The following is a 10,287-nucleotide window of genomic DNA, read 5'->3' as shown; positions in this document are numbered from 1 at the left end:
TGAAATAATCTGCAAGGAGAGTGATGACATCTTTACATCTTTAATCTGATTTCCCCCCCAAAGTTGTTCAAGGAAGGTCAAAGATGCAGGCATTGGCTGCTTCTCAGCCCTTGGAGAGCAGTGTGAAAGAGACTAAGGCTTAATGCCCTGGAAGAATATTGAGACCCACGTTAAATTATAGTAGGAAAATTTGTTAAAAGCAGCTGGATTTCTCAAACACAGCTGGATTTTCAGCCTTTCATTCATCAGGGATGGCAAGACGTGCCACTTTGTGGCATTTCTCAGTCTCCTGTGCTTCTAATTTAGAGGAGTTGGGGGGTGGGGGGGAAGGGAAAAGGAGGAGGTGAGGGAGGAGTGTAGCAAATATTTCTTTAAATCTGTTGGCTCCTTGAGAAAGAAGACAGCTCTGGAAAATGCTTACAAGCTTTCAGCAGACTGAACCCACGTGTCTCTCATGCTTTCTTGCCTCTGATTCCTTCTTCTTAATTACTAAAGGGAGCCGCCTGTGACTTCACACCACTTCCACTTTCCTGAAGAGTCAATGCGTTCTTAAGAAGTTTTAACCTACTTCCTCCCTCGCTCCTTTGTTAATACTTTACTATCTTTAACATTGACAGTTAATCCGTTTACCCTATTCTCTCATGATGAAAGTTTGTGGATTTTCAGTGGTTCTACAGTTTCTGCTGAGCACATTTACTTGTTCATTAACTGTGAACTTTTTTTCTTCTACCTGTCCAGATGTTTATAGGTGCTGGGCATTACATGGAAAACAAGACTGATAAGGTCCCTGGCCTCTTGGGACCACAATTCTGGTGGCGATTCCAGATACTAATGTGTACTATGAAGAAAATAATGCAGCCTGATGGGATAGCGATTGCTGGGGGAGAGGCTACTTCCTAAAGTGTGGGCTGGAAAAGCCTTCCTGTGATGACCTTTGAACTAAGACTTGAATGCTGAGAAGGAGCTGGAGAAGGTCTGGCTAGAAGGCATTCCACGTGGGGGAGAAGAAAAGTGTAGATTCCGGAGTAGCAGGACGTCTCTGTGGCTGGAGCACAGGAGCAGAGTGAGACGGGCGAGAGTCATTGGGCCAGACGAAGGGCTGGCTAGCTGTGGTAAGGATTCGAGTTTTATTTTATGTATAACAGGAAATCATTGAACAGTTTCTTTTAGCAGGGAGATCATAGGGTTTCAAAAGAATCCTCCGTCTAATACCTGACGTTATGACTGGCGAGGGGTGAGAATTGCAGGAGTAGAAGTAAGGAGAGCACTTAGAAAACTTCTGCATTTGTCCGTGTAGGGAACATGGGTAGCTTGGATTAGGACTGGAGCAGTGTGGATGTGATGGGAGTATGTTTTGGGGGTAAACATCTAGGTGTTAGTTGACAACCTAAAGGATAAGAGGAAGTTGGAGAGAATAATAATAATAGTAGTAGTAGTAATAAATAACAGCTACCATTTCTATTGCATTTAGGACGCTTCTAGGTGCTTTACACATGTTAACTACTTTCATCTTCATAATAATAGTGCCCAGAGATAGGTATTATTATCATCACTGTTTTATAGGTGAGAAAACTGAGGCACAAAGAGGTTAGGTGACTGACCAAAGGTCACCCAGATGGTAAGCAGCAGAGTGGGGACACAAACTCAAGCATCTGATTCTAGAGGAGCGTGCCCTTCTTCCAGTGTCCTAGGATCAAGTATCAACATGTAAGTGCAGTGGAGGGACACAGAGGACCTTGATGGGCCAACTGATATGATTTTAAAAACTTTTTTGACAGTGAGCAGAGGTTATGGGGTTAAAAAAAAAAAAAGGCAAAAGATCAGTCCCTGCCTTTAAAGATACAGTTCCCTCTTATGTGCGTTTACTTATGTTTTTTCCCAGGGCACAAAAATGGGCCCTTTGTGCATGGCATAATAGGTATAATAAATATTCATCATTTAAAGATGTTGCTTTGTTTTGCAGACACCCAAACCACGGTATTTGCTTTTCAGGCCACTGCCAGACATCCGGGGGGCTCAATTTCTTGCCGCCGTTTTGGAGAGCTTGCTGGTTAGGTGCTGCCTTTGGAGCTATGGCCGAGGTATGGGGGGGAAGGGGGCGAGTCAGCCCTCTACATGTCTGTTTTCCATGCATGGTGGCTGCCATGCAGCAGGGGGCGCTGCAGTAGTGTTCATCGCGGTCCCGGGAGCCACTCGTCCAGCCAGAAAGGGGCCAAGCTGGGAGGAGATGTGGCAGGCAGCCCACGGTCCTCTTTGGTCTTGCAACTTTAGTACCCAGAGCTCGTTCTACACAGACCATTCTTCTACACCATATTTCATCATGTTGGACGCCTTCCATCCAGTCCTGCATCCGGGCGGAAAGGAAAGGGCATTAACTTCCCGCCTTCCTAGGTGTAAGGGTAGCGCTGTACTCGGTTGTACAGGCGTCTCTTCTCCGTATTCTTGGGGTCAGCCTGACAGTTCCCTTGAAACCACGAAAAGCTCCCGCTGCTGCGGGGTGCGAATGTGTGTGCGCTAGTCTTTCTTTCCTCTTCGGGGGTCCTTTCTTTTTAACCTGACTGCGGGAATATTTCCCTCCCCACACGTCTCTCCATTGACATTCGGAACAACGGTCGGCTCGGAGCTGAAATTTCTCCCTCCTAAGACACCCCTCAAGCTCTCCAACGCCCCCACCCCCCGCACCGTTTCGGTTCACGCACAGTGAGGGTGTGTGACAAGTCGCGTGTGTGTTTGTGGCAACCAAGTCCTCAGCACTCGCCAAACCTGTTCTTCCTCTCCCGGTGCCCAGAAGTCTCTCCAGCTGACCGGACCTACGCCTCGCAGCGCTTGGCACACGATCCAGTCGGTGCTAGGCGCCGGCAGGCAAGAGCGGGGAGAGCGACTGCGTCCTCCTCGGTCTCGTTCCTCCACTAGCTGCCCGCCCAGGGCGCACTCCAGCTACCTCTTTGGGCTGTCTTCCAGCCGTCGCCCCTGGATTCCCTGGGCTTCCCAGAGTGAAATCGAAGGTGAAAGAAACAAGGGGAGGGCGGGAGGTAGGGAGGAGGAGCCTCCGGCCGGGGGGGGGAGTGTGGGAGGAGCCTTCAGCCCAGGGGGTAGCGTGGGCGGAACCTTAGGGGCGGATCTGGGTGGAGAAAGGGGCTGGGCAAACCCGGTGGAGGGTTGGCCACGCAGGCGCGGGGGACAGCTCCGAGAACCGCACGCGGGAGCTTCTGGAGTATCCAGCCGCCGCTTCTCACTTCATTGGAGAAGGGACTGGGGCCGGGAGGGGAGCTAATAAAGAGTGAATGAGCTGCAGCCGCTGTGGCGGCCGGAGACTGCCCGAGCGGCACCGGAGCGGTGCGACCGGGAGGCGGCGAGGGGAGGCGGTTCGCCTTGTCCCTCCCACCCGCCCTTCTCTCTCTCTCTTCCTCCAGCTGGTCTCAGAGCCCGGCTCGGTCCGGTCCCTCTGTCCCCACCCCGCGCTCTTCCACCTCCTCCGAGTCCCACTCCTCACCTAGGGCGCCCTGCACTGCCATGGGTTAGGGTGGGGGTGCGAGCCGCGCGAAGGACTAGCCCTGTGCATCCGCCGGGGGGCGCGGAGCCCGAACGCCGCTCGCCGCTCGCCGGCGCAGGGCATGGGGAGCGCGGTGTGAGCCCGCACCCAGGGAGGACGCAGGAGCTGCGGAGACGGGCGCCAGGAGGAGGAGGAGAACGGTGGATTGGAAGGACCCGAGGGAGGAAGGGAGGGTGGGGAAGCGAGGGAAAAGTGAAGCTGGGAGGAGAAGGCGGCGGAAGGTGGGGATTGATGCTTCTGTTTTTTGTTGCCGCTGTTGCCCTCGCGCTGGTAGCCGAGCCGGAGGGAAGGCGGTGGAGAGATGATTGCAGAGTTGGTGAGCAGCGCTCTAGGGCTCGCTTTGTATCTCAACACCCTGAGTGCGGATTTCTGCTACGATGACAGGTAAGGGGCTGAGAGGAAGGGGTGGCGGGCCGCTTGGGGACTCCGCGGTAGCTCTGAAGCTTCCTGCTTTAAGGTTCGAAGTACGTCTTGGGGGGACTGGTCCAGCACCTGAAGGTTTAGGAGACGCGTAAACATCAACACCTAAAGCAAACGCCGAGGACGCGGGCGCACTGGGCGGGCTGAGGGAGTTTGGGTTCCTAGTTTGCAGCAGGTTCCTCTCCCTTGCTTCTAGGCTGTTGGCAGACGCTTAAGTTTCTTCGCGGAAATCACAGCAATTTGGGAAACTCTTTAATGAACGTATTAAAAAATAATCTTAGGTATTCCATGGTGCAACAAAAGCACATTGAGCGATTTTACGTCTGGACTGGAAGGAAGCTGCTCCCCGTCCCCTAATCTTCCCTGTAATGTTTCCTTCTATTGATGGGACACTTTTATTTCCCGAGGTTAAAACACACGTTTGACAGTTGCCAAAATAGTGGAGAAATCGCATTCTATTTCAACTTTCCCTTTTGACCCATGGTGTACTTTACTTTGAGCCAGGATAATGCTGCTGTTCATCTCTTCCGCTCCCCCGCCTCCCTCACCGATCGATGGAGTAGCACTTTATAAAAGCCTGGGTTTTCATTTCTGTTTGGGAGTTTTACTTTAGACGTTAGCGTTTCTTTTGTGCTAATTGGGGAAGAAGACGCCCCTAGAGACTGAAGTTGTCTTCTGCGTTTGGGTTAGTTTGGGTGGCTAATGAGACCTGAACTGTGTTGTCAAAGAAACTGCGTCGATTTCTGGGAAATGTCACAGTTGTGCTCGTGTCTCTACCTATTTTTTAAACGTTGTTAGTGTTTAGAAACTGATGAAAAGCTCTAATAGCCATTAGGGAAAATTGCAATTTGTGCCTTTCCGGTGACTTAATCTGATTACAATTAAAACAGATGCATAATTAAAATATATTAGGGAGAACAGCACGCCTGGCTAAACTTATTAACCGTCCTGGGGTGTTTCATGCTCCATTGAAGTTAAACCATCCAAAAAGTGAGCACAGATTTACTTTGACAGCTTTTCAGCAGCCTCTCTGGGTTATGGAAAGTGAATGGATCCTCAGGGTCAGGGCGAGGCAGTGAGTGAACTTAAGTGAAGTGGTTGATAGTGAGGGGAGAGGAAGGCAGAATTTTCTCCCGGTGGTGCTTAGCCATATTCTGTATCCTCTCGTGTGCCCACTCTCCAGCTAAAAGCATGTTCATGGATGTATGCCTTCAGTCAGCGAATCTTGGTTCACACCCACATGTCTGTTATGAAATCCCCTGATAATAGGTACAAGAACATCCAGCAGACCCTTCTTAATGCATTTTATGTAGTGTCTATCAGAGACTGGTTGATAGGAAGCCACTGTTACACATAAACTTTTCCTCAACTTTCAAGCAGTGTACACATTTCAGCAGTTTTGCTACGTGCTTCGAGAAGTAAATGGTCTGTGTGTAAGAGTGAGGTGAGCTGCTTCTGTACCCTCCAATTTTGTGTTACTCTGCACCTGCTATTTCTAGAATATTGGCAGGAAAAGCTCTTGCTTCCAAAGTTGGGTGACTTTTCACTAAAGCGAGCTCAGGGAAGAATCTGGGCAGTTACTGGCACTGTTGGGGACAGTTTGAAGAGTAAGCATTTAAACCAATGATTTAGCACTTATATAAAAAAGTAACTTACTGTCATACTGTAACTATTGTAGAACCTTGTGCTAAATCAAGCAAATAGCATGGTGTGGCTATTCTTTATTGCTGTCCAGTTCTTTCAAAAGTACATGTCAGAAGAAACTATCCTAATAAAGATTAAGGCTGGAACTAAACTACATTTGCATGTACATTTCTCTGTAGACTTAATGCTTACTTTGTGTTCTTTAATGATCAGTCAGAAGTGTTAGTGTTGTAACTCGGCAGAATGGTGTGAGTGTGATGATAAATTAGTTGTGCTTTGATAGTTGGCAATTGTTATAAGTTCTTTACCTACTATAGATTGAATGGAGCGTCAAAATTCCTGAGTTATACCTAGCTGCATAGATGAATTTAATGTGATGATTTGCCCGTATCATCTAATTGATAGCATGCGTAATGTGTGACATATAGACAACATATACCATTATGATGTTGAAGACCTGTAAATATACATTATACTTAGTTACAATTTGAAAAGTGTATTTTACTCTAATTTTCTTGGTAGCAGAACTGCATATGCAATCACATACTCTTGAGAGTATGAGATCTTACAAGTGCCACACTTGGTTTTTATGAATCCTAGAAATTATGAAATATGTATTAATAGGAGCATGGCACATATTTGGCGTCTGCATACCATGTTCAGGTGATTCAGTGCCAAGGTTTCTGTCTCACTGCTCTAACTCGCTTGTGTGAGAAGCAGGGAAAAAAGCTGGGGAGTCAAGTGGACACTGTAGGATGATGATAATGTGTTTATTTCCACCACTCCATTTCATACTACAAAGACTCAAGTGTAAAACTTTGTTTAAACTACATCTGTGGCTTCTGCCGAAACACTGCCCACTCCCCTTCACCCCACCCCCCACCCCCGCCCACCCTAGGAACTTTTGTGAAATATGGTTCTGCAAGGAGAGGGCAGTGCTGGGAGTGAAAGGGCAGTTCAAGGAAGGGAGGTGGCTCTTACGCTCGACTTGCTTAACTAAAGCAAGACTCTGCATTTTAGCTGAAGAACCTGGCATTTACTGTAGGAGGGCTTTCTATTGCTTCAGCCTAAACATTATTGCTGTGGTACTTCTCCAAGTTATCATTTCTTTTAAATGTAGTGCTCAGGTTTACTTTATAAACTATATGTGTAATTATATTCAGTGTTTGATGTAGCTTGGTTGAGATTAAGTGGTAATCTGAAACCTTCTTCTAGCAAAATCAATTTCCCTATGGTAAAATTGAATATTTTACAAGTGTTTCTGTGCTAAATGTAAGACTATGGCTCTGACGTGATGAAACAAACAGTGGAAGAGTAGAATTCATCATATCTGATGAAAAAGCATATACAGTTTCAGCTTCTTCCCCTCTCCCCTTGCCTTCAATCTAGTAAAGACTGTACTGAATCTTAAATTGTGGTTAGAGTAAAATTGGAATTATAAATATGCAGTCTTTGCCAAAGCTGAAGTCATGCTGCATGTGACTTTGTGAAGGACTGTCTCCCTTTCTGGAGAAATTTGATGTTAGGTCAGTGGGAAAAACTTGCTGACCCCGAATTCTCTGCTCTCTTCCATATTTGTCGAGGATAACATTGCATCACTTTCCCTGCATCCTCTTTAGAAGTCCTGCTATGTTTTGCATAAAGATAGCACTAAAAGAAGAGTCAGTTTACTTCAAAGCAACAAAAGTAAACTATAACTGCTGTTTCATAGTGTGATTTCATTTGGCACATATCATCTAATTGACGGCAGGCCCTTTGTGATAGATAAGTAAGGACATAATGCACCGAATACATCTTTTTAGTCTCATGTGAGTAAAATAATGCATTAGTTTAAAAAAAAAAGGCAATTTGAGTTTTTGAAAGTGGGAAATGCGTTTGTGGCTGCTTTGAAATTTTTTTTCCTTATTGCCCATTCTGCAACTGTTAAACTCACCCATGATCATTAACATTACCTTTAGGTGCCTTAGTTATTGGTGTGCAGTAATTTTGTGAAATTTGGAGAAGCAACTCCACAGCAGGAATTTCTACTCTTGAAATCAAACTTATTCCAAACTTTCAGTAGCACATCCCTGGTTTAGTTATTCATTTAGGTGTAAATGTAAATCTCAGTTTTGTAGAAACACTTCTTAAGGGTTTTTTTTTTCTTAATGTTATAAAGAGTTTGGTTAACAGTATTTAAAATGAAGGAATAGAGGATTTAAGGTGTATTGACAAGCTTTTTAGAAAAACCTTTTTTTTTTTTTTTCCCTGAAGATATTCAACTGTACTTTCTACTTGGTCTTTTAGTGTTATTATCATTTTGGTTTTTGACCTGGTATAAGAATAGCTTGTGAAATGATCAGTTCCTCTAACGTCTCTCTGAAAAGTTCTCTCTAATAAACTTGCCTTGGACCAATCTGGGTTTGTTATCTTAAAATTATAGTATGTTCAACCACTGAAGGCATGTCTGGTATTTAGTAAAAGCATGTTTAGAAAGAATTACTATAAAATCAAAGTAAATAAGGGAGAAGTTTGCTTTGTGTCCAAGGTTGTCTCTTCAGGTCTTTATTAGAAGAAGGTAACGTGTACAAGAGTGTTATTTTACTCTCATTTCCTTCCCCGTTGATAATGTACTAAAAGAAAGGCCAGTGGGTACAGTTCATAGTTTATGAAATATTTTACGTGACATTTTATTTTCTAGCTAAGTTTTGATTGTTTAATCAAATCTATGTGGAAAAGGTTCATTTTGCTGTTTGAATAAGTACATCTCTTAACAGTAAATTAAAATTAAAATTCGGTGAAGCAGGTATGGACCACTTTTCCTTACCTCCATCGAGCTTGTCACATGGGGTTTATCCTAGCAAATGACCCAGATACAAGCACTGAACGGACATGTGCAAATGCCATAGGGGAAATTGCTTGCCAGCCATCTGTCTCTTAGTTTTTCTCATTTATAAATACACTGTATTTGGGAGAGGGGCTGCATTTATTGCACATTATTAGTTTACATCATCTCATCATCTGCACTTAGTTTTTCAGAGCTAACGTGTCCCTACAGTAACACTGAATTCCCGGCTGCTATAATTCTGAAATAGCTACAACCTTTTGGATTCCAACATGAGTTAAGAGCCGTTTGTCTTCCTGATCTCTTTGTTGCTGTTCAGTGCGCTAAAAGCACTTGTTTAAAATGCCCTTGATGGTGCAGCTGTTTATCATAGGCGAAGGGTATGTTTCCTCTAAAACAGGCACCTTCATAATATTAGGAAAGGACAAAGTTTACCCTTAAGGCACTCCAATAAATCTGTGGCTGACAAACCTACTTTCTTATAACTTCATTATTCTCACCCAACATGCTTTCAACACAGTAACATTCATCTCTTAAATTTTTTGGTCCTCTCTCAGAAGCTAAGTCTTACATGAGCTTTGGGTCCTTCCTTTAATGGCTTCACAAAAGTGACAAGTGTGGCAGCCTTGATGGAAAGGACAAGTGGGTTGCTGAATGTAACAACCTTCCCTCTATGAATAGCTGTCCTCATTAAGAGCCTAGCTGAAAAAAGTGGAGAGGCCTATCACCAGGAACTACCTCCTGTTTTTCATGGGATGAAAAAGGCATAATATTTTGAATCATTACAGGTGTAATTATGCACAATGCTAGATGATTTCTTTGAAGATTTGATTTGTATGTGTTTTTGAGGAATAAAGGACTACATTCATTAATTCACTAATTATGAACACCACTAGACATGGGCTTCCCTTATATACGGTGCCTAATACAAACAGCAGCTCTTCCCCGTTGTCAGTAAGCGTCCCTGTCCGTCCTTTCCTACCTGTACTTTACCAGGTACTATATAGTGTTTGAATCTGGGAATCTGATGATAGACATAAAAAAATGCTGATAGCTTGTCCTTTAGCAGAATTTCACTTGCATTGACTCATGTTTGTTTTGATTGATACTCGTATTTTTAAACTTTTATTCGGATTCTGTTGGCTTCTTTCCCAGAGCATCTCTGCTGAGGATCCATGGTTGGTGGTTTGAATTGGACTTTTTCTTGATCTGGTGCTCATTGGTACTTCATTCATATCTGTGGAAGCTTTAGAATACCTTTCCCAAATGGCTCCTTCCTAATTGTTCAGGTCAGTTGTTTTCCTTGGAGGTCTGCAGGGGCTGAACCCTTTGAGTTAACTAGATTTGCCTTGACTGGTCATAGGGATTGAAGACTTTTGCCTCAGAGATTATTTTGGTTGTATTTTCTAGACAGTTAATTCCAACAAGATGCAGCACTATCAAATTTCTATTGATCTCTTTTCCTCCACTCTGACAGTTTAGTTTTTCAGTTACATTTGTCAGTTCCTCTGGTACTCAAGGTTTCTTAGAATAAAAGTTATAGATGTTCGTTTCAGTCTTTTAGAAACTTTTGGGAATTACAATTTTGGGTTCAACCGTGAGCTTTTTCCTTTACAGGTAAGTAGGAAAGAATTGAGTAAGCCTATCTATTCAGGAGAAATTTGAAGAAGGCGGGAACACTGAAATGATTTGCTTTCAAGATTCTACATTAAAAGTTTCTGTTGTGTTTTTAAAGTAATTTATTTTATTTAAGGGCACTTCATAAGATACAGTTAATTTGAGTAACTAGAAATGATTGTTTTAAAGATGAGATGGAGAGAGATTTTGACTTGCTGATGTCTAAAAA

At 44.1% G+C, this 10,287-nt stretch overlaps 1 protein-coding gene across 3 annotated transcripts in view; it reads left to right on the top strand.

The window, feature by feature from the left end:
* Positions 1-3,177: 3,177 nt before the first annotated feature.
* Positions 3,178-10,287, top strand: part of TMTC2 (transmembrane O-mannosyltransferase targeting cadherins 2) — an 852,682-nt gene continuing 845,572 nt past the window's right edge. For 2 of the 3 annotated variants that reach the window (XM_030856453.2, XM_060305966.1), the window contains exon 1: positions 3,179-3,937. In XM_030856453.2, the coding sequence (XP_030712313.2) occupies positions 3,855-3,937 (83 nt within the window). In that variant the 5' untranslated portion in view covers positions 3,179-3,854. Of the gene's footprint in view, positions 3,938-10,287 lie in introns of all 3 variants that reach the window. The other variant, XR_009565442.1, reaches the window with a different exon arrangement.

The sequence above is a fragment of the Globicephala melas genome, chromosome 10, assembly GCF_963455315.2.
Source record: "Globicephala melas chromosome 10, mGloMel1.2, whole genome shotgun sequence".
In the NCBI taxonomy this organism is placed as follows: Eukaryota; Metazoa; Chordata; class Mammalia; order Artiodactyla; family Delphinidae; genus Globicephala; species Globicephala melas.
This window is presented reverse-complemented; position numbering and strand designations above follow the sequence as displayed.